The sequence below is a fragment of the Oryza sativa genome, chromosome 1 (assembly GCF_034140825.1).
Source record: "Oryza sativa Japonica Group chromosome 1, ASM3414082v1".
In the NCBI taxonomy this organism is placed as follows: domain Eukaryota; kingdom Viridiplantae; phylum Streptophyta; class Magnoliopsida; order Poales; family Poaceae; genus Oryza; species Oryza sativa.
Genome location: NC_089035.1, coordinates 33,742,135 through 33,764,127, shown reverse-complemented (window position 1 = coordinate 33,764,127; position 21,993 = coordinate 33,742,135). Strand labels below are relative to the sequence as shown.

The 21,993-nt window shown below is 42.6% G+C and overlaps 3 protein-coding genes and 1 non-coding gene across 6 annotated transcripts; 3 read left to right on the top strand and 1 right to left on the bottom strand.

Annotated features, from left to right (window-relative positions):
* Positions 1 to 3,986, top strand: LOC4327848 (probable 1-acyl-sn-glycerol-3-phosphate acyltransferase 5). The gene is made up of 4 exons (XM_015766581.3): positions 1 to 168; positions 1,637 to 2,350; positions 2,597 to 2,727; positions 3,444 to 3,986. The coding sequence occupies exons 2-4, from the start codon at positions 1,725 to 1,727 to the stop codon at positions 3,884 to 3,886; spliced, it is 1,200 nt and encodes a 399-aa protein (XP_015622067.1). The 5' UTR covers positions 1 to 168; positions 1,637 to 1,724; the 3' UTR covers positions 3,887 to 3,986.
* Positions 3,987 to 5,059: 1,073 nt separating this feature from the next.
* TRNAD-GUC (transfer RNA aspartic acid (anticodon GUC)) lies at positions 5,060 to 5,131 on the top strand. The gene has a single exon. It is a non-coding gene; the product is annotated as a tRNA-Asp (tRNA).
* Positions 5,132 to 5,756: 625 nt separating this feature from the next.
* Positions 5,757 to 12,300, top strand: LOC4327845 (sphingosine kinase 2). 3 transcript variants are annotated; one of them, XM_026021581.2, is made up of 11 exons: positions 5,757 to 6,246; positions 6,428 to 6,570; positions 6,664 to 6,764; positions 6,863 to 7,001; positions 7,575 to 7,647; positions 7,732 to 7,818; positions 7,921 to 7,998; positions 8,092 to 8,162; positions 8,747 to 9,022; positions 11,672 to 11,794; positions 11,962 to 12,300. In XM_026021581.2, exons 1-11 carry the CDS (start codon positions 5,853 to 5,855, stop codon positions 12,157 to 12,159), a joined length of 1,683 nt encoding a protein of 560 aa, XP_025877366.1. In that variant the 5' UTR covers positions 5,757 to 5,852; the 3' UTR covers positions 12,160 to 12,300. The 3 variants fall into 3 exon arrangements, with proteins under 3 accessions (XP_025877366.1, XP_015646411.1, XP_025877367.1); XM_015790925.3 differs by lacking the exon at positions 6,863 to 7,001 and having other exon boundaries at positions 6,428 to 6,550; XM_026021582.2 differs by lacking the exons at positions 11,672 to 11,794; positions 11,962 to 12,300 and adding an exon at positions 10,349 to 10,535.
* Positions 12,301 to 12,633: 333 nt separating this feature from the next.
* LOC9271927 (putative disease resistance RPP13-like protein 1) lies at positions 12,634 to 21,539 on the bottom strand. Its single transcript, XM_015790911.3, has 3 exons — positions 21,122 to 21,539; positions 13,247 to 17,175; positions 12,634 to 13,138 (listed from the first exon to the last, which is right to left on the bottom strand). The coding sequence occupies exon 2, from the start codon at positions 17,155 to 17,157 to the stop codon at positions 13,285 to 13,287; it is 3,873 nt and encodes a 1,290-aa protein (XP_015646397.1). The 5' UTR covers positions 17,158 to 17,175; positions 21,122 to 21,539; the 3' UTR covers positions 12,634 to 13,138; positions 13,247 to 13,284.
* Positions 21,540 to 21,993: the final 454 nt, after the last annotated feature.

Genomic DNA, 21,993 nt, shown 5'->3' with positions numbered 1-21,993 from the left:
AATCCCATTAGCCATACGCAGCCCGAGTGTCTTCCCCTTCCCTTTGTGGCGTAAAAGAAAGAAAATCTCCCGTCTCCTCCGCTCCTTGCGCCGCCAAGACGAGTCGCGGCTGAACAGGGGAGGGGCGGCGATCTCCATCTGGCGAGCAGAGCAGGCGAGAGGATTATGGTGAGCATCCACATCCTCTTTTCTGATTCATCTCTCTCTCCCATCGGGTCTGGAATTTGCTTGCGTTCGTTCGTTCGTTAACCCTAGCTTCTCTTCTAGATCTGGAAGAAGCTCTTCCCTTAATTTCAGAGCCTTAACCTTAATACAACTATACAAGTAACAGTTTGTTTGTTCCCCGAAAAGTTTGGGGGTTCAACTGAACCCCCATGTCCCAAGTTGGATCCGCCCCTGGTTTTTTTGTGGTGAGCTGTTTGGTAAAATTGATTGCGACGTTGGGATGGGGTGCAAGCATTGTTAGCCGTGGTGGAGCTCCCAAGCCTGTAAGTCAATTCTACACGCTGAGCTGTAGCTGTCGGCCCAACGTAGGCATGTGTGCTTCTTTCAGGACTTAGGCAATAGGCATGGGATTGTCATGTTCCTTTCCCCAATTATGGAGGAGTGAAGGTGGCGTCAATGCCACTCCTTGCAAATTACTATGAAGAAACCTTTTATGAACTTCACATGTGCAGAAGTAGAACAGTGGCGATACTTTTGCCGAGATGTTTGAATTGAGGAGGGCAGATGTAATTCAATAGAAGCGCAAAATATTTGAGCGATTGTGCTGATATCTCTTTCACTCTTTGTAGTAAAATCAATTTCATGGTTAATATAGGACACATAGAGGACAATCAATCATTCATGAATTTGATCTGCAAAAAAATATTTTCTGGAGTCCAACATATACTAATTCGTTTATTTCTTACCCAAAAAAAACACAGAAATATTTTAGTCCGTGAAATGTGCAACACCATTCGTGCTGCAGAAGATGGCTGCATGATATTTTTGGAATATTTCAGTTTGGTATATAGAATTTATTTGGTTGTGAGGTGACGGACTTGTCACTTGTGCAATAACTGCTGTATCTGAGGATTGTTGTGACTCACACAGATGTCCTAAATCCATCTACTACTGTAGCCTGTTTAATGGCAAAACAAAAGATTGTCTGTAGATGGTCATTTCATACTCCCATATACTCCCTCCGTCCCTAAAAAAACAATCTAGTACTGGATGTGACACATCCTAATACTATGAATCTAGAAATACCTCTGTCCAGATTCGTTTTACTAGAATAAGTCACATCCAATCCTAGATTCATTTTTTGTGGGACGGAGGGAGTATTTGTCAGTGTGCGCACGCATGCGTAGAGTCATATAGAAGATTGGATCATGTGTTTACCCATGTGGATTTATATGTTTCTTGCACATGGCAAAATGTGATGTCATGTTCCAAATTTCTGTAATGTGATTTGGCCCTTAGCTTAACTGAGCTGCATGGACTGATGGTCAGCCTGCAAAGTTCGAGTATTATGCAATTTATGGTAAAGTCAATGCAAATCAACAGTGTTTATTTCTCTCATATTAATTTGCTAATGCATAAAGCAAAATAGTATGCTTCAATCTGGTGAAATATGGTTTTTTTGTTTTTGCAGTTCTCGTTTCTCCTACCCTACAGGATGTTTAGATAATTCGAGACCCTAGCTTTGAACTTTGAGTAGGTTCAGTTCTTAGCTGTAGAAGATGAATGGTTCAAGTGGCTCCCAAGGACATAATGTCAATGGAGGACAGAAGAAAGTGCAGCATGCTAGCCCACTCACTCTGAACAATGGGTCAAAGCACCGTCCATTGACTCCCATGAGACGATGCCGCGGTGTAGCATGTGTGGTGATCATACTGTCAACAGCATTCACATTGATAGTTTTCATAGCCCCTATTACTACTTTCCTTGTTCGGCTAGTCAGCGTGCATTACAGTAGAAAGGCGACCTCTGTTCTGTTTGGAATGTGGCTATCTTTATGGCCATTCTTGTTTGAGAAGATCAACAAGACCAATGTGGTTTTCTCTGGTGAAAGTGTACTTCCAAAAAAGCGTGTCTTGTTATTTGCCAACCACAGGACTGAGGTTGACTGGATGTATTTGTGGGATCTTGCATTGAGGAAAGGCTATTTAGGATATATCAAGTACATCCTTAAGAGCAGCTTGATGAAATTGCCTGTTTTTAGCTGGGCATTTCACATTTTTGAGTTTATCCCAGTAGAACGGAAATGGGAGATTGATGAAGCAATTATCCAGAACAAACTGTCAGCATTTAAGGACCCCAGAGACCCCCTCTGGTTGGCCGTTTTCCCTGAGGGCACTGATTATACGTAAGGCATATTTATCTTTAGAATTCATTAATATATTTTTAGTATGATCCACCTGCACTATCAGAATTTATATTCTTAATCACATATCTGTCGAACTTTCTAAGTTTTCAAATATACTGAACGCATTTTCCCCTGTCAATACTGCCTTTGAGAAACGGTTTCTCATTCTATTGAGTTATTGCCTATGTATGATATTCTCTCTTTATCTATCTGTTGCTGATTGATACTCTACTACTCTTATCTTAGTGAGAAGAAATGCATCAAGAGTCAAGAATATGCTTCGGAGCATGGTCTGCCTATACTTAAAAATGTTCTTCTTCCAAAGACAAAGGGGTTCCTTTGCTGTTTGCAAGAGTTGAAGAGCTCCCTAGATGCAGGTGAACCCCCCCCCCCCTCCGCCATACAACTTGTTCCCATGGTATTCTTTGGCGGTACCATTATAAATTCCCTTAAACAAGTAAATATGAACCTACAACAGTTGATCCTTGAGTGATGGTATTTGTCTCTTTTTTCTAGATATCCGTTTTCATTTCTGTGAAAAATTGGAGGTCTTACTCTTAAGTATGTCATAAACGTGAGTTCTTAAAAACCACCAAGTTTCTAAAAGGGAAGCTGTTTAGAAAGTACAGGAATTGGTTTTAGAAAAGGTTGTTAGATAGCACTCCTACATGGGTTGTCAGTTATGGCATTCACTGTTGTAATGATTTACTATAAATTGGAGTTAATGAACAGAAAGCACATCTTGCATTCAAAGCGAACCAAACAACTTAATAGTGTGTTGTACTGTTGGAGTTAATGGGCATCCAAAACGGACCAAACAACTTAGGAGTAATTGTGTATGTTGTACTTTCTGTCTGGTCCAATTTGTGATGTGTTGAACAAGTACGTACCAGCATTCTCAAAATATCTTGTAATGTTACTGACCAAACAACCACAGTAAATGGAATTAGAACCGTATGCTTGCATTCATGAAAACTTGAAACATGAATACAACTGAACGTGATAATGTTTGGACTTAGCTTACTTCTTTATTTTGGCCAAGGATATTGACAGTTCTCATGTATATTTGGCACCTGCATTCTGATTCATGCAGTTTATGATGTCACAATAGCGTATAAGCATCGCCTGCCAGATTTTCTGGATATTATATATGGCACCGATCCTTCTGAAGTCCACATCCACATCAGAACTGTTAAGCTCTGTGACATTCCAACGTCAGAAGATGAAGTAACCGATTGGATGATAGAGAGGTTCAGGCAGAAGGACCAGCTTCTGTCAGATTTTTTCATGCAAGGCCACTTCCCTGATGAAGGAACTGAAGGGGATGTATCCACACCGGAGTGCCTTGCTAATTTCATTGCAATAGTCAGCTCGACAGGCTTCTTCTTGTACCTATCTCTTTTTTCGTCTGTGTGGTTCAAGGTCTATGTATTATTAAGCTGCGCTTACCTTACATTTGTTACCTATTTCTCCATTCAACCACCCCAACTGATATGCTCATCAGAGGGTGGAACCCATGCCAAAAAGGTACTGTAGAAAGAGGCTGTAGCTTTGACTGGAAACTGTATATCTGCAAAAGATATTTACTGTAGAAACCCTTGGCTTGTGCAATTGTCATCGTTCCTCTTTTGTTTTACTTCTGCAAGATGATTTAGTAAGCATTATTCCTGCGGGTTCACCACTGTAGCCTGTAGGTATGCACTGGAGTGACTGAGGTACTCCGTCCTAAAAAAAGGTAAACTATGGGTTCCTGTGTCATCGTTTGACTGTCCATCTTATATGAATTTTTTTTATAATTAGTATTTTCATTGTTGATAGATGATAAAACATGATTAATACTTTATGTGTGACTTGTCTTTTTAATTTTTTTCATAATTTTTTTAAATAAGACGGACGGTCAAACGTTGGACAGGGAAACCAGGGTTTGTCTTTTCTTGGGACGGAGAGAGTAGAGGTTAATATTACCATGTACAGTTATCTTCTCGATGAGTTTTCGGGAATGCTACAATTTCGACAGCGTCAGCATGTGTTTTCGGGAATGCGACAGCGTCAGCATGTGTTTTCAGCATGTTTAGTTTGCTGGATGGTACGGAAAGAGCGGAATGCCCGATTTTCGAACAAATAGCCCTGACCAGTTGGTCGAAGCCATTAAGGAGGAGATAATGCAGTGGTAGGAAGCAGGATACTTTGATACAAATAGCAACTAGCCCTTTTTCTGTTTTTATTACACTTTCAGCTTAGAGCAGATACAATAGCAAGTTATAAGACAGCTATAATCACATATGGAGAAGAAAATAGAAGAGAGAAGAAAGCGGGCTACAGATTTGTAGCCGGCTGCAACAGGAACTCTAAGTCGTTATTTATGTATGAGAGGTGGGACTGGATATTAATGGTGTAGTATATTTTTATAGGTAACTATTGTATGAATGGACTATTAAATTAGCTATAGATGATTTGGAGCCAGTGGTTAGCTATATTATTAAACTTGCTCTTGTGGGGGTTGAGGCCTAGCTTTCACCCTAACTCAACAGCCTCCTGTTGTTGTAAGCATACCCTTTGTATTTGTTTTTTCTTCCCTCAAATCTTAATGATATTTGGTCGCCAGTTACTTCGACCGACCCGGCAAAATATCTTCTCGATGAGTGATAGGCATCCTGCAAAGATGATTATAAGTAAATTAATTAACTCGCAAACATTTCAAGCATCGAAGTCGTTGTAGTATAGTGGTGAGTATTCCCGCCTGTCACGCGGGTGACCCGGGTTCGATCCCCGGCAACGGCGAAATTGTTTTTTTCCCTATTTTTGTTTCTGCATCTTGACATTTTGCTACACTTAACGCTGTCCACAACTCCACATACGCGTTACTCTATGAAGACAGACGGGTGCTGTGTTGTTTTCTCTCTTTTTTTGATGAAAAAGTACGTGCTGGCCGAATAGAAACTAATTTAATGGAAATTTTTTTGTTTATTTCTTTCTTTCCCTGAAACAGATACGGACACTTCTTTGTTGAACCGTCCGGGTGACGTGACAGGAAGATACGCGTAGTGTACAATTATCCAAATTCGGACCTGTTCACTTTAATGCCAAAAAAAACCTTACCAAATTTTAGAATAGTTACCAAAAGTTTGGTAGGATTTTAGCAGCAAATTAAAATATAGTCACTTTTTTAAAATAACTTTATCAAAATTTAGTAAGAACATAGTGAACATGTCCTTCATTCACAGCAGCAGCATAATCTGTCTGGGCCGCACGCAACAAAATATCACATCGGTACACAGGCCGTGCGTACCGGTTCCTACCGGCAAACAATAGCGTTGCATAGACCCATCCGTCGCTTCGCTTTCGTTCGAACGCGTTGGACCCAGCTCCCCGCCTATAACGAGCCGAAGCCCTCCACATCGATCGCATCCATCATCCTCATCGTCGCGCGCACCACTCGCCCGGTCGCCCCATCCCCACTCTGGCACTCCAGCGCCCAAAAACCTTCGCCTCCGCCTCCGCCATGGGAGACCACCGCGCCACGGCCAAGGTCCGCGTGAACGGCGCGCCGGCAGAAGCGACGCTCTTCTGCACCGACCCGCCGGGTGCAGCTAATGGCGGCGGCGGAGATGGAGGGGAGCTCCGGTGGCGGTGCGCTGGTGGCGCCGCGGCGGAGCGCGTGCTGTCGCTGGACGCGGACGTGCTCGGGGTCGAGGCCAGGGGTAAGGAGGTGGTCGTGAAGGCCTTCGTGCTGCCGGCGGACGCGGCGGCCAGGTCGGTGTCCTGCGCCGCGGGTGCGGGGAAGGGAGGAGGAGGACGGAGGAGGCGCAGGAGGGATTACGTGTTCGAGATGGCCGCCGGCGAGGACGCCGCCGCGGCCTGGTGCGACAGGATGAGGGGCTCCCTGGACTCTCTCGGTACGTACGTGTCTCTCCTTGTGCCTCTTGATCATTACTAGGCCACAAAAGTAAAAAAAACAATCGGTTCCTCTGTCTCAGACAAGATGAAACAATTCCTCTGCTTTTATGATCTTATCCAACAATCCAATCCATGAAAGGTTAGTACTAATCGTTAAAGTTTTTGATGAACATGACACAGGCCGGCCTAAGAGATTGTTCATCCTGGTCAACCCCTTCGGCGGCAAAAAATGCGGAAAGAAGATTTACGAGGCAGAGATCAAGCCCCTGTTCGAGGCCGCCGGTGTCAACGTCACAATGCAAGGTTTCCGGAGCGGAATGCACGTTGTTATCACTTATCGGCGATCGGTGTTTTGTGGTTTCCCTCACGTTTCCTCCCAAGATATTTGATTTACTTCTCTTCACGGTTTGTTTCAGAGACCCGGTATCAGGGGCACGCCCGGCAGGTGGCGTCTTCTCTTGACCTTGCGCGCTACGATGGCATTGTCTGTGTCAGCGGCGATGGTGTCCTCGTGGAGGTTAGTGACGATATACTCAGTAATTATCCGTTGAATTTGTAACGTGTTTGCATTGCTGCCATGGCTGGGTTTGGATATACTCGTATTGGTTTGTGCAGGTTGACTTCTTTACTGATATACTCGTATATCCTTTTCGGGGAATGCGTAAAAGGCTTGCGTATGATTGCGTTAAGAGAAAAGGATATACTTCTATATCTATCGGGGAAAGTCCAGATTTGCAAGAAAGGCTCGCAAAAAGTAATAAGAAGAAAGATTTGCAAGTACAAAATATTAATGATTAATTTGTACTGTACAAGGTCAACATCATTTGCACCTTACATGATTTGCCTTAGCTAAAGCCTTCGACTTTTGGCTTGATAATTGGTCGATGTCATCCAAACAGTTTAATTGCACAGTACTAAAGTTGATTATGAAACTTATCAGATATCTTCCAGATTGGTACATAACCAGCACATAATTGGCTCGAGTCGTTTTCAGTGCTTACATTGTACTCCCTCCGTTTTCTAATATATAACGCAATTGACTTTTTAAGACACGTTTGATCGTTTGTCTTATTTAAAAAAAATATGTAATTATCATTTATTTTATTGTAACTTAATTTATCGTCAAATGTTATTGACTTAAAAGTTTTTACACTTAATTTTTTTTAAAAAAATAAGATGAATAGTCAACAGCGTCATATATATTAAAAAACAGAGGTAGTACTTAAAAACGTCTAGGTGTAACTTTCCTTTCTAGTTGCCTCTGAAGGGTCTCTTAATGGGTGATTCGTTGTTTTCAGTGATTCTCAAGCTGCCATTTCTAGTGTAGGTAGTAAATGGAATTCTACAACGAATGGATTGGGAGGAAGCGATGAAGATACCGATTGGGGTGGTTCCAGCAGGTACTAACAATTCATCTTAGGCAAGACTTTGGTACATCAAAATCTGAAAGTATTTAAACAGGCTTGGACTTGTAATTTGTGCAGGTACAGGAAATGGCATGGCTAAATCGCTGTTGCATTCTGCCAGTAAGACATACTCGGTTCCAAATGCCGTATTTGCCATTATCAGAGGTCTTGATCTATTTCCGTTACATATAAAGCATATACTTGATGACAATTTGCTAATTTCCGATGGACAATTTTACGGAACCATCAAGCTTTCACGTTGAACAGGTTACAGTCAGTCCTTGGATGTATGCACCATTGTGCAGGGAAGGAAGAAATTTTTCAGTGTCTTGAATATGACTTGGGGTATGCCACAAGCTTGGAATTAGTTGATCGAATCTGAATGATACTTTCTTGGCTCTCATCTCACCATTTAGGGATAATAATAATACATTTCAGGTTTGGTGGCTGATATAGATATTGAGTCTGAGAAGTACAGGTGGATGGGAAGTGCACGCTTTGATTTCTATGTATGTATGCTTTTGTTTTCAACGTTTTCCTTTTTATTTTTCAATTCTTTACTATATCATATCTGTCATCAATGGTTACTCATCTACTTGCACCTTTACACCATACATCCAATATGGCATGTATGGTGCAAAATTGATTGCGGTGAGCTGAGTAACATCCCAAGATTTTGAGTTTAAATCTTTATAGGAGCGAATTTTATATTGGGTTGTTGAGGGGCTAATTTTCCAATTTAAAAGGCTGCATATATCCGGTTGGATATAGAGGCCAGGTAAAAAATACCCTTATCTAAAAAAAAATGCAATATGTAGCATTTCGGTTATGCACAAGTTCGGCAAATTCGTTAGCTATATGCACGCACTCCTTAGGTTTTCACCTAAAAAATGCATACTACTATTTTCTGAATTTGTCCTCAATTTGTTTGACATAATTCATATTTTCAGACGTGTTAGTTAGGTCAAGTAATGTGATTACTATGTCACAATATCAGTTTCCTGCTTCCCAAGCAAGAGGAAGTTTGGGTGTCTGGAAATCTTTGTTGGAAAATGATGCCTTCAGTCTTAAAGATACTCTTGCACTATTTCAGGCTTTGGTTCGCATAATGAACTTGAGAAAATACTACGGAAGTATTCAGTATGTTCCTGCCCCCGGCTATGAGGCATATGGAGATGTCGTCAAGCAGGTTGAGAATTGCACTGTAGAATGCCAAGAACAGATTGGGAAGTCTTTGTGTTCTTATCAAGGTCCTTCCGTTGAGTTTCAAGGTTCAGAATGGAGATCCCTTGATGGTCCATTTGTGTCTATTTGGATCAACAACGTGCAATGGGCTGCTGAGAGTATCATGGCAGCTCCTGGGGCCAAGGTAATTGAATTCTTCGCTCTTCTGTGGCGTGGCTGTTTTTCTTATCGCCTTTTAGGGCTATGGTCTTGTGTATTTTTCCTACTATATCAATAGACGAAATGTTGCACTGTCCTGTTTGCGTTGTATTTCTTCGCTGTTCCAATTGTTTCTCTAGTAATGTTTTGTCCACAGTGTCCTTTGAATTTCGAACCTGTCTTAGTTGAAAAAAAAATCCTATTTCCTCCCAGGCAATAGTAGGCATGCTCATTTTCTGACAAACCAGTGATTAGGATTAGATTGTATTGAAGCAAATCACTAGAAAATTGACGTGCCAATAGGCGCGCCATGACTTTTTATATTTGCACTATAAAAATTAAATATTTGATAGAACCTATTAATAGCGTTTTTAAGTAGTATTTATTACTTCATTTGTCCCAAAATATAATATTTTTTAGCTTTTATAATTTGTTCCAAAATATAACAAATTCTCCACATACTATTCTGAAAATAAATTTCAAGAAAGCATACGATGATAACTTACGAACGTCTTATTCCCAACCAATCATAACCCTCTACCATTCAATTTCTTTACTTACATCCACTTTCCATCCAATCACATTCTTCCCCATTTAATTATACCAAATTTCTTAATGACCATGTTTAACTTTAAAATTTCTTATATTCTAGGTTGAAGGCAGTAAAAGATTTATAGTGTCATATATTTCTATAAATGTAAAAGTTTTGAATGCAACAAAACTTTTATATGATTTCACGGTTTCATCCATATTTGTATTATATTTCCATGCTCTTATTTGAAGTATTGTATTTATCTTTCCCGAATATAGTAACATAAATATTTGACTTATTTTGTTTTTCTCATCAACTAAAATACAAACAAGTAATTATTTGTTTGATACAATCATCCTATGAGTATATAATTGCACATAATTGACTGAAGGTACTATTATGAACTTTAAAAGAATTACAAGGATCATTCTACAAATATGAAGTGGAGATGCAGTTATGCATGCACTAGGGCTGGATATCGAGCCAGCTCGGCTCGACACGGCTCGGCTCGTTAGGATAACGAGCTAGCTCGGCTCGGCTCGTTATCCTAACGAGCTAAAAGGCTAGCTCGGCTCGGCTCGTTTGAAAGCTCGAGCTAGCTCGTTTAGCTCGCGAGCTATACGCTGCCCTCCTGCTCGTGTGCACATTCGTGGAGTTGGAGTTGCAAATCAAGCAAATGGAGCAAAAGGATTTGGATTTTAGATGCACATACACACCTTGTCTACACATATACAGTAGAAGTGGTTGTCGACCAAGTCAACAAAGCTTGTCGATTTGCAGATCCACGACTTCACCCGTCGTGCGGAGGCCGACGGCGGCTAGGACGCCAGGCTTGTGGTCCTGAAGCTGTACTCCTTGATTCAAAACTTGGAGTCTTGGAGGCGGTGGATCCAGTTGCTCCATGACCGAGCGAAGAGAGCCGAGCGACGGCCGACGAAGGCGATTGAGACGACGAGGCAAAGGTGGAGTGGGATGGCTGGCACTCGGCGGCGGGCTGGGGACCTAGAGCGGCGCCGCGAGGGCGTGGGTTTGCCGGCGGCGGAGGGGATCGGGAGAGTTTTTTTTCTTTTGTTTTTTAAGGAAAGGGATCGAGAGAGTTCGGTATTGATTTGGATGGTCACTGGTATAGGGTTGCTTGGTTAGTGTTGGATGGTGATGGGCTATGGGCTTTTTGCATCTTTTTCTTGGTGGATTTTATTGAGTTACTAGGCTTGTTGGGCCAGGTGGGCTACACTGTGCTGAGCTCGTTTGGCTCGCGAGCTGCTCGCGAGCTGCTCGCGAGCCAGCTCGAGCTGGCTCGTTATAGATAACGAGCTGAAACCTTAGCTCGGCTCGTTAACAAATCCAAACGAGCCGAGCCGAGCCGAGCCGAGCCAGACACGAACCGAGCGAGCTAACGAGTCACGAGCTTTTCGTCCAGCCCTATGCATGCACACAGATCGTTTTCTCTCATGCTTTTCTCGTCTCACGTCCGCACACCGTTTACCCCCTTCTTCACAGTTCACACTCCCCATTTTACTGGAATGTTCGTGTTTTTTCCCCTAATCTCATATGAACCCAGCCCAATCAAAGTGCAGCCCATTTAGACTCAAGGAATCAAGGCCCAGCTGCCTGAGCGCACTCGTGACACGTGGGCGACGGCCGAGGAGGCTGCTGCCATTCCATTGCGCGTGAGGAGCAATCCGTGAATCACGCCGCGCCACGTGGTAGGGCTCGCCCTAGAAGGCACACGAAATTCGTATTATAAAGATTGTTAAATTTACATTGCATTGAAGTGCTAGAATTAGATTAAGAACAAGGGTTGTTTACTTGGGCATGTATGCATCGGACCATCGGTATGGAACACTCCAATCCAACTTGTTAGTCGTAAAATCTTGGGTGTGGTTTAGCCCATCAGAATCATTTCCTATCGTTTACTGTTATATTGGTGTTGTCGTAAGGTAAAACTTTCTGATTTGTTTTTTGTAATTAAACAATTTCCGTCGATATAGTTATATCGGTACATGTACTCATTTTCATTTTTTTGTGGAGGAACTTATTTTGCAGTCTTGATATAGCTTATTTGACTCATGGAATCTGCATATGCTATAATTTGTGATGCAGTTCTCAGATGGCTACATGGATGCAGTCATAGTCAGGGACTGTCCAAAGGCTGATCTTTTAGCCCTACTGATGAAGATGGGCGATGGGAGTCATGTAAAATCACCATACGTTACGTATCTAAAGGTTAGTTTATTTCCTCATCCCTGATAAAAGGATGATGTTAACAATAAAATAGCAATGGCCATCACAATCCACGATACTGTTCTTCCAAAGTGAAAAATCATGAAGTATTAACCTCCCCAGTTTAGAATATTCAGTTACAAATGGCACTACTTGCTTTGACTTTGCAGGTGAGATGTCTTCGGTTATCACCAGGCCAGCTTGTGGAGAATCCAAAACGAGGTGGCATAATAGACGTGGACGGGGAGGCTATCGCTAGAGGAGAAGGAACGTACGGCAAAAACCAGAAACAGGACGTGATGGGTTATGGCCCTTCCATTCAGATGACAGTGCACCGAGCGTTGGCCACAATGTATTGTCCCAAATGACCCCTTTATCTCCTCTCTCTCCCGAGATTGGAGTATTTATTCGTGCCAATTGTTTCGCTCTTTGTTAGAAAAACCTGGTAATCTTGAGCAGTATTCATTAGAAATATCTTTTGAAAAAAAGAAAACGCTGATACACCATTACACCTTCGCATGAAACAACATAACTGGATTATTTTAACTGGAAATATGCATAAATCATACAGCAGGCACACGATTTGAGTCAGTACGTCTGTATCCAGCGGCTCTGGCCTGCTTCAAATGCAGTGGATGTATGGTACACCCTCCGTCTAAAAATATAACTTTTAACTATGTCTAGAGACCGAGGTTATATATCTTTACTCAACCGGGGTCATAAAATAAGAACTAAGAAGTCAAACTGGAATTGTACAAGCGCTAGAGAGTGCAACGAAACAGCTTGGTGACAAATCAAATTGTGGCAAACTGCCAGGCAGCTCAACAAGGACACATTGTATGTGAGGTGAGAACCATCATGCTAAAAAAAACATATGAAACTTCCACAAATCATACAAGCTTTATGAAAACTACATAGACAAACACTTGTACAGTAGCATATTGTATATTTGTGCGAAGTACAAAATCCAATTACTTCAATATATTATCACATCACGCAATCAAATACGAGCGATATCACACAAAATACGAGAGATAGTTGAGTGTTCAACAGACAAACAGAGATTTTCTTGGACCAACAAGACTCCATTTAAGGGGTGAAAGCAAAAGGACACGATCATGGGCCGTCAGTGGCAGAGACCGGATGAAGGGAGGCGTGGGTCGGTAGAAGGCAGCAGGGAAACGTAAATGTGGCAATCGACGAAGCAGGGAACAGAGTGGACAGCACAACCGGACAGACCACAGGACTACAGGAGAGAGCTGAAACTGCTATATGAGCATGAGGCGCTCTACCTTGTAGCAGGTGGCGAAGAGACGAAGTTACCTGAGAGAGCAAATCTTGGGGTGTCTGCAAAACAAAGGAAACGTGAAGTTAATGATGTGTTCGTAAGATCATGAGCGAATGAAATAAATATTACATAGAGTACTTCTGATAATGCATTGATGGGACCTTCACCTTTGCGCTTCTCCGTAGTAGTGATTCTGAAGCACAATTCATCTGAATTCCTTCCAGCGGATATGCGCAATCTTTGGCCAGCTTTCTCCATCAGGTGCCCTGCAGCTCTTCTTCAAAAGCTCACAACCCCATATACATATATGCTGGAGGGAGGACGGCAGATCTGGTAGAGATGTTATGTTGGGGCAGTCATAGATATCGAGTTTCGTTAGACTGGATAGGCACTTCATATTTCCTGGTAGTGACCTCATTTCACAATTACATAACCTCAGGCACTTGACGGATGTGAAATTTGCAGATTCTTCGAATGAAACGGATGGCTTCTTGCAGCTTTCAAGAGAGAGAAACCCTGGAACTTTGAAACCTTCAGCGGAGATCATGTGGTTGAGCATAACGGAACTGCTAATATAGAGCGAACGCTGTACGCGGAACTGTGAGATGCTCTCGGTAGTAAGCTTTGGAACATCTATCAAATGCACGTGGTGAAGCTGTAGGTAAGACAAACCTTCCAGCACGCATAAATCTGGCAAATGATATAGTGAGAATGATTTGAGGGAGGTAAGATCACCAACATACAAGGACGCAGAGCTTCTACACCCACATAACCCAATATTATTCAGATGTGGCCAGTCACCGCAGAAGAAGTCAGCTGAAAGCACACAGTTGTATACACATAGCTTCTCAAGGGACATTTGCATAAATTCTGCGCCACGTGCCAACTGTAAAGAAGGACAGGAAAATAATCTTATTTCTGAAAGAGAGGTAGCAGATCGCAAGCCCCCGAATGATCTGAGACACCAGCAGGAACGAATGACCAAGTATCTAAGATTGCCCAAATGTTGGAAGACCTCTTCCGGTGGAAGCGTAGTTAAAGTCATAATCTCTGTTAAGAACAAATTTCTAAGTGAAGTAAGCCCACCAAGGCAAATAGCTAAAGCTCCATCTGTAATACTACAGGAGGAAAGAGAGAGTACGCATAGTCCAGATGGTAGAACCAACGGCAACCCAGCCTTCCTTGAATAAATGAATCTCATCCTCTCCTCGTGGCAACAGAGCCATACTTTGATGATATCTTCTTTAACCAAGGCTTCATCTCTCTCTATTTCTAAAGCGCTTTCAATGGTTTGAAGATTTCCCGACATATCAGTATCCATCAATTCCGTCAACTTCTTCATGGATGAGTGTTCGGACGACAATGTGCTCCTAATATCTGAATCGGAATTCGCTTCCCATATCAAAACAAGTTGTGTTTCCAGGTTGTTTGCCCTCGTGATGCTCTCCCTATAATCATGGTGTTCCAGTTCATCGTTATTAGTAGTGAACACAAGCAGTGGGCACCCCTCAATTGATAGGCTTGTGAGACCTTCTGGAAGAAAAGGTAGTGTCTTCATATTCGGGACATTCTCAAGGGTAAGTGTCATACAGTGCCTAAAGATCTCGGTATTGGGTGGTAGGCTTCCTATCACACAGCAATTAGCAAGCGTAAAAGACTCTAGATTCTCAAAATAGGATCCATCAAGTAACCAGCTTGGGTACATGGTGGATTTGTAACCTTCGATTGTAAGGTCCTCCAATTGAGATGGCGGCCTCAAACCTTCTAGAATCTCCAAATGTGAAACATCCATGTCATCCACATCATTCCAGGAGAGATGCAAACCTCTAAGATGAGTTTTCTGATGCAACTTCGACTCTGAGGCTTCATCCTTTCCAGTTACATTTTCAAGATTAACGACACGCAAATTACCACCGAGCTTGTTCATGTCCCTCAGTTGTCGCAACTCATATCCCTTCTGCTTTTGCACGCAAAATCCATCAATATCTTGCAGCAAAGATAGCTTGCCTATGTAAGGAATTTGAGGGAGAGCTGCTCTATACAATTTATACATTCTGTTTCTGTCATCATATGCTTCAAGACGTCGTAACTTTCTTAAATTACAGAGTCTGTCCGGCAAATTCTTGACCTTGTCATTCAAATGAAGTAGCTCCAAGTGGAAAAGAGTACACAATGATCTTGGCAGTTCAGAAATCAATGTGCTGATGATACTCAAATATCGAAGGTGCTTCAGCTCACCAATACATTCAGGCAAGCTGCTACTGTTGTAAAACGACAAATGTAGTACACGTAGCTTCTTCAGATTCTTCAATAGCTGATTAAAAATATCATCTCCGTCATCCATGAGAGGGTCAATGCAGATAACAGTGCGTAAATAACGTAGCTTGCAGATCTTTTGCTTATGGAATTTCATACTGTCAACACAAATAGATAGATGTCGAACAGTGGCTGGTATCTCTTTCACCCCATCATCTTCTAATCTGAAGCAGTCTTCTTTAGTCAGTGACTCTGCCAAATCATGAAGCAGATCATGCATAATGTACCATGTACCCATATATCTTTCAGAAACTGGTTGAAAGAAAGATCCTGACACCATCTCATTGAAGTAATCCCTGCCAATATCTTCAATTCTCTTATCCCCCTGGTTGCGTGAATCAACTAGCCCCTCTGCCACCCAAAGGTCAACCATCTCATCAATTTTATACTTGTGACCTTTTGGAAATAAGCTGCAGTACAGAAAACATCTCTGCAGACGTGAATCTAATTTATTATAACTCCACAACAGAGCTTTCATGGGCTCACTTAAGTTTTCAATATTTAGAGCACTTTTCCATATGGCAATATCCTTATTCCTGCTCAGCTGGGAGCCTACTGTCCTTGCTGCTAAAGGCGATTGTCCTAACCTTTTAGCAATCTTCTCTGCGACCTCTTCTAGCCGTGCATGCAACTGTGGATTTCTGATTTCTGTTCCAGAGAAAGCATGGTATTTGAATAGAGCCAAGAACTCGGCATCTTCCATGTTTTCCAAATGAACAACATCCTTACAGTGAAGAGCAGCTGGAAGTACATCTCGTCTAGAAGTCACCAAAACTCTGCTCCCCTCCTGCTGAGAAACAAGAGGATCAAGCAACTGGTCCCATTCCCTCTCATTGACGGATTCATCAAACCAGACGTCATCCAACACAAGCAGGAATTTCTCTGATTTTTGCATTATGTCCTTCAATCTGCACTGGAGAGTATCAAGATTGTCCACACGAGGGCACTCTCCATTTGTTGCTGACTCGATAATCTCACGTGTATGGCGATGAACATCAAGTTTGCGTGAGATGCAGACCCATATCCTGACGTCAAAATGTTCTTGTACCCTCTTGTCATTGTAAACACATTGTGCTAAGGTGGATTTTCCTGCTCCTCCATGTGCAACAATGGCCAAACCAGAGTAGCCGACTGAGCTAGAAACAGTAGCCATTGGCTTAGTAAGAAGATGTATTATGCGATCGCGATCCATGTTGCGACCAAATACTCTTGGCGGCAATAGCGATGTCACTACAGGAACAACAATTGTTGGTACACTGGGACCCTCAAGACTATTACCAGCAGGTAAGTGAATCAGCTCACGGAACTCCTTGGCTTTCTCCAGCATGGTCTTCAGTTCATTCAACTGGCAAAGTATCTTTCTGTTCTCTGGGCGCAGATTGGACATCCTACTGGACACAGCACGCATAGGCTGCTTCAAAATATTGCTGATGGAAGAGTCATGAACCTGGGTGGAATCTTTCACTAGAGAATCCTTGTGTTTCGCTTTGCACTTAAGGATGTTGTACTCATGCTCGTCCAGAAGGTCCTCAGCATTGTAGAAGGCTTGTTTGAGCTCCCGGAGCCATCTGTCCAGCTTGGCTCTGTGGTTTCCTTTCTCAGCTGCTTCAATCACCAGCTCGAACTGTGGTATGATGATGGTCTCCAGTTCATGGAGCTCACGCGTCATGTCCACGCCAAGGCACGTCGAAGCATTACAGAGGAGCTTCACACAGATTGGTGTTGCTGCCAAACGTAAGCCAGCCAACACCACCTCCGCCATGGAACAGCACTACTGCAGCTGTGAACAAGTGAATGAATAGAAGCAGGGCATAAGAACAGATGGTGATGGAGAGATTTTTCTTCTGTGAGGAAGATAACAACAGAACTCCCAAAACAAGTTTTTTTCTCTCTGTCTGGTTTTTTATTTTTGTGTATGTGAGTGGTTATGGAAATGTTTGGAGTGGGAAATAGAGGAAAAAGGAATTAATGCATGATGGTACCAAACGATAGAGAACTTAAGCAGAGACAAGAAAGCGTGAAGGAAAGAAATACTAAGAGAGGAGTGCAAGGTTACCAGAGCCAGATGCGTTTGTATTGCAGAGAAGGTGTGAGAGGAAGAACTCTACCAATTGCCACAGATAAGATTGCTTCGGCACAATGCGAGGCAAAACACAATATGCAAATCAATTGTGTTATTTTGGTTAGACATACTCCCTCCGTCCCAAAAAAAACTTAATCTAGTATTTAAGCCATAATCTAGTACAACGAATCTAGACAGATACTAGATTATATCACATCTAAGTCTTAGGTTTGGTTTTTTTTGACGGAGGGAGTAGACAAGTGGGACATTGTTAAATGTTAGTGGCAAATTTATATTTCTCTAATATTCAGATGAGCTGTGTCACAATTTGGAGAAATTGGGGAATGAACTGTTCCAATTAGATTAGGCCCAAAGGGCAAAATATATTTGTACAAGAGAGAGATGGGAAATATCTAAAATACCCCTAGACATACTACCCTTAACACCCCCACTCAAATGCAATGTGTATGTAATAACATTGCATTTGAAAGGTAAACTAAACATGAGAACACAATCTAAATATTAGCCTATCTCCAAAGTCTTGATGATGTCGTCGAAGTGTGTCAATTCTTGGATGATGAAGAAGAAAAGACCCCCTCCTCAATGAAATGGACCTCGGAGCCTTCACAAACTGTTCTTCGGCCCTCGGTACCTTGAAGCCTTCACGAATCGTTCTTCGGCTCTTCATTGATTCGGAGATGTTGATGATGATGACAATGGACCTTCACAAGCTGTTCTTCGGTCCTTTGATTGATGATGAGACATTGATATTGATGAAGGCCCTTCACAAACTGTTCTTCGGACCTTCACTGATTGATGATGATGATGACAAGCTCCGACATGGAGATGATGAAGATATGAAGTGACAATGAAGGCCAGCTCCGACGGGGAGCTGGTGATGATGAAATGACCATGAAGAGATGGACTGGCACAGCTTCGACAAAATGAAGGATATGCAATGGATTTTGCTGGACTCGGTAGGAAACACAGGAATTTGATTAGTAAAGAACACGGATTGATGGATATAGCAAAAAGGCAATATTGATAGATGGACTGCAAGCAGAGATGCACATTACTAGCAAAAGACACAAAGGATGCTAGTGAACATGTTGACAGTAGCAAGCAAGCAGCTAATGACCTAACCAGTGACTACTACAAGCCATCATGATAATTTGGAGAAGTAAAATTGGATTATAATAAGTAGCTAACAATAACAAAGCATGGTGATGATTGATGAGTGAGTAGTGGATGGCAGCGATTAGCAAGCGCAAAAACTGACTAACACATGTGGTGGAATACAAGCTTGATGACAATCTGCAGAATGCATGTTGCAACACAAACAATGGAACATGGAAATTCTACTGCTGAAATTAGGAGACAACAATGGGCTAGCTGCTGCATCTACTAGGAGGTGAACGGGAGTTGTTGTTGTTGCTGCTGCAGATCAGAGAGGACGATGGTTTGCTGATGCTAACTGACAAGAAATGGGCCAAAAACTGATGTTGCTTGATGCCTTGATGTAGATTGACGAGGCCACAGCGGCGGCTCTCGAACGGCGGCAAGAACGAGCCCCGCGACGAGCAGCGTGGATGAACACCACGACGGCGTGGCTGCGTGGGTGGAGAAGTGGGAACGGGCGCGGCGCCGCAACTGGCGGCGGCTGCGACCGGCGAACAGGAACACGGTGACGACGACGAACTGCAGGCTTGCTGCTTGGAGACAAAAACGTTGAGGGATGAAGGAGGACGATGATGATGGCTCGCCGGCGGCTCACCGCCGCCGGTGCGCCGGTGATGATCGGATTTGGTGGCTAGGGTTTTTGGAACAAGGGTCTGATACCATGTTACAATTTGGAGAAATTGGAGAATGAACTGTTCCAATTAGATTAGGCCCAAAGGGCAAAATATATTTGTACAAGAGAGAGATGGGAAATATCTAAAATACCCCTAGACATACTACCCTTAACAAGCTGGACCTCATTAAAAGGACTCCTAAAATATTCTAGCCGGACTATGCTCTGGTTCTCATTACCTTGCTGTTTTTCATTATACTCTATGGCCCCCACTATCAAATTAAACAACTCCGAAATAGCATAGTAAAAAACCAAATGCAATTAAATCTAGTGAAACAAGAATAGTTTAAAAACTAGCATATTTGGTGTTTGTGTGTGTAACTTACTGCAACATGGGCAAAATCTACTGCCGTGAGGCTGACAAATGTACCAAGGTATGATATATAATAATGAAATAAATAATTTATTTAATTTGGAGGTTCATGAGTTAAACTATGTTGATGCCTGAACTAAACTGAAGCTCTATGGGCTTCACTTTGTGTTTACTTTTTTACCTTCATCAACAGTGACATATTTCAAGGAATGCTAATCAAATTTCCGTTGGGTGTTGATGCAAAATTCACCCGTGCTTGCCAGTTTATCAAAATGAGAACGTAATTCTTAAGAGACTTGCTTATATTCATTGTTGCTCTATGTTTACCCGAAATGCTGGCTGGTGGCTTCGGTATCAACTATTGATCTTATTACTGATTGCATTGCAGGGTAGCTTCGTCTATTTTGTGTTTGTATTGGGTATTTGGGTATACATGTAGGATGTAGCCCTACATGTTGTTCTTGGATCAGTAGAGTTGAGGTCTGTATGAAGCTAGTGCCAACACAAATTTGCAGGAAGACAAGAAAGAAATGTATATCAGACTCCCAGTAATGTTTGAAGTTTGAACCATGTGTGTGTGGCGAACCAGTGTCCTGGTTCTGTATGTGAGCTTTGGCTCTGATTGTTCTCTTGTACAGTTTGCTTAAACTCTCTCCTTCTTAATATACACTCCGACCGCAGCGAAAAATATTTGTTTTAGATAATGTGAACTTTCAGCCATATATTATACAATTTGGCCATCATGATTGTTCCATGGAAAATTTTATTTGTTATTCTCTGGACACTTGCAATTACAATATCTACCCGCAGCAACGCCGCAGGGTACGAGCTAGTTTATATATATATGCTCCATTATTGTCATGCCATCTTCTCTAAACGGCTTTCCGTATATTAAAGCTAGCACCGAGAGAAAAAAAAAATGACCGCATACAACCTTTGGTCAGTCAAGAAAGTGTATAAAATTTGCACATAAGCAACATGACACGCACTAGTGGGCTCTTCTAAATGACGTCCTTGCCATTATCTGTGCGTGCGTATTCTCTAACACTATTAGCAGAATAGCAGTGGCAGGGAGGTGACTAGGTGAGTAGAACCAGTACAGACACCGACACACTTCCACTTCTATGCAATTCTCTCTATTTTACTTGTATTATAAGTAGTTTTGATTTTTTTTAATTAAACCTTTTTAGATTTAACCAACTTTATAAAAAAATATAGTAACATTCATAACACTAAATTAGTTTCATTACATATAGCATTGAATATATTATATTAATATATTTGTTTTGAGTTGAAAATGTTGTTGCATTTTTATATGAACTTGATCAAACTTAAAAAAATAATTAGAAAAAAATTAAAGCGACTTATAATGTAAAACATAGAGATAGATAAAAAGCTAAATTTCAAGACCAACGCATGAGCATTTCGCCCAATAATTCAAACCCACAACCAATGGTAATTGATTTGCAACTAAAAGACATAAGCAAGAGGAAATGAACCTGTCAGATGCCGCCAGTCACCCTGAGCTTGAGCCTTGAAGGCAGCGAAGCGGCAGAGTCCCGTGCCAAACCACCACCGAAAAATTTGATAATCTCTCCCCACCACCTGGGCAGCTGGGCTCTGCTTTCTCCTGAAGAGATCGTACCTCTACTCATCTGCTTTCTCCTGCCGCACTGGAGCCTCTTCTCCACGCTTCAATAACCAGGTCGCTTGGTAAAACCTTTCAAGATACCTAAGGTGCACCATGACTTCATGGAGCGCAACCTTCTCTAGTCTCCCCCTTGCTCCCCTAGGTCTCCGAACGGCGGGAGATCCCGGTGGCTCGTCTCGTCGCACCGCGAGTCAATGGCACGAGACGGGAAAAAATCTAGTGGCGGAGGAAGGAAGGAAGGAGGAATTAGGAAGGGAAAAGTAAACAGAAGGTCCCTCAACTTATCATCGGAATATAAAAACGTCCTCGAACCGCAAAACCAAATATCGCGGGTCCATTAACTATACAAAACCGGTTACAATAGGTCCCTCAGCGGTTTTGATGCCGGTTTTATCCTACGTGGCTGCTGAGTCAGCATAGGACCCACGTGGACCCCACATGTCAGGATGCCACCTCAACACATTTCTCCTTCCCCTCTTCTCTCCCTTCTCTCTCTCACTTCTCGATCTGCGCAGGCTAGCCGACAGGAGGGGAGGAGGCCGGTGGGGCGCGCCCGCCGCGCGCTCCGCGAGGTGGGCCGCGGCGGCGGCGGCGGCGTCGTCGGCCACGCCGTCTCCGCCCAGTTCGCCACCGCTGGCCCCCACCACCTCCACGAATCTCCCGGCGGCGATGGACGCGCCGGGGAGGTTGCGATGTGCGGCGGCGCAGGTGAGCAAGGAG

Excerpts from the sequence above, each read along its gene's own strand:
- LOC4327845 (XM_026021581.2), top strand. The coding sequence starts at position 5,853 with ATGGGAGACCACCGCGCCACGGCCAAGGTCCGCGTGAACGGCGCGCCG. Across the intron at positions 7,999-8,091 it reads TGTCTTGAATATGACTTGGG|GTTTGGTGGCTGATATAGAT; the intron begins GTATGCCACAAG and ends AATACATTTCAG. Across the intron at positions 11,795-11,961 it reads CATACGTTACGTATCTAAAG|GTGAGATGTCTTCGGTTATC; the intron begins GTTAGTTTATTT and ends TTGACTTTGCAG.
- LOC4327848 (XM_015766581.3), top strand. The coding sequence starts at position 1,725 with ATGAATGGTTCAAGTGGCTCCCAAGGACATAATGTCAATGGAGGACAG. Across the intron at positions 2,351-2,596 it reads CCTGAGGGCACTGATTATAC|TGAGAAGAAATGCATCAAGA; the intron begins GTAAGGCATATT and ends CTCTTATCTTAG. Across the intron at positions 2,728-3,443 it reads GAAGAGCTCCCTAGATGCAG|TTTATGATGTCACAATAGCG; the intron begins GTGAACCCCCCC and ends TGATTCATGCAG.
- LOC9271927 (XM_015790911.3), bottom strand. The coding sequence starts at position 17,157 with ATGGCGGAGGTGGTGTTGGCTGGCTTACGTTTGGCAGCAACACCAATC.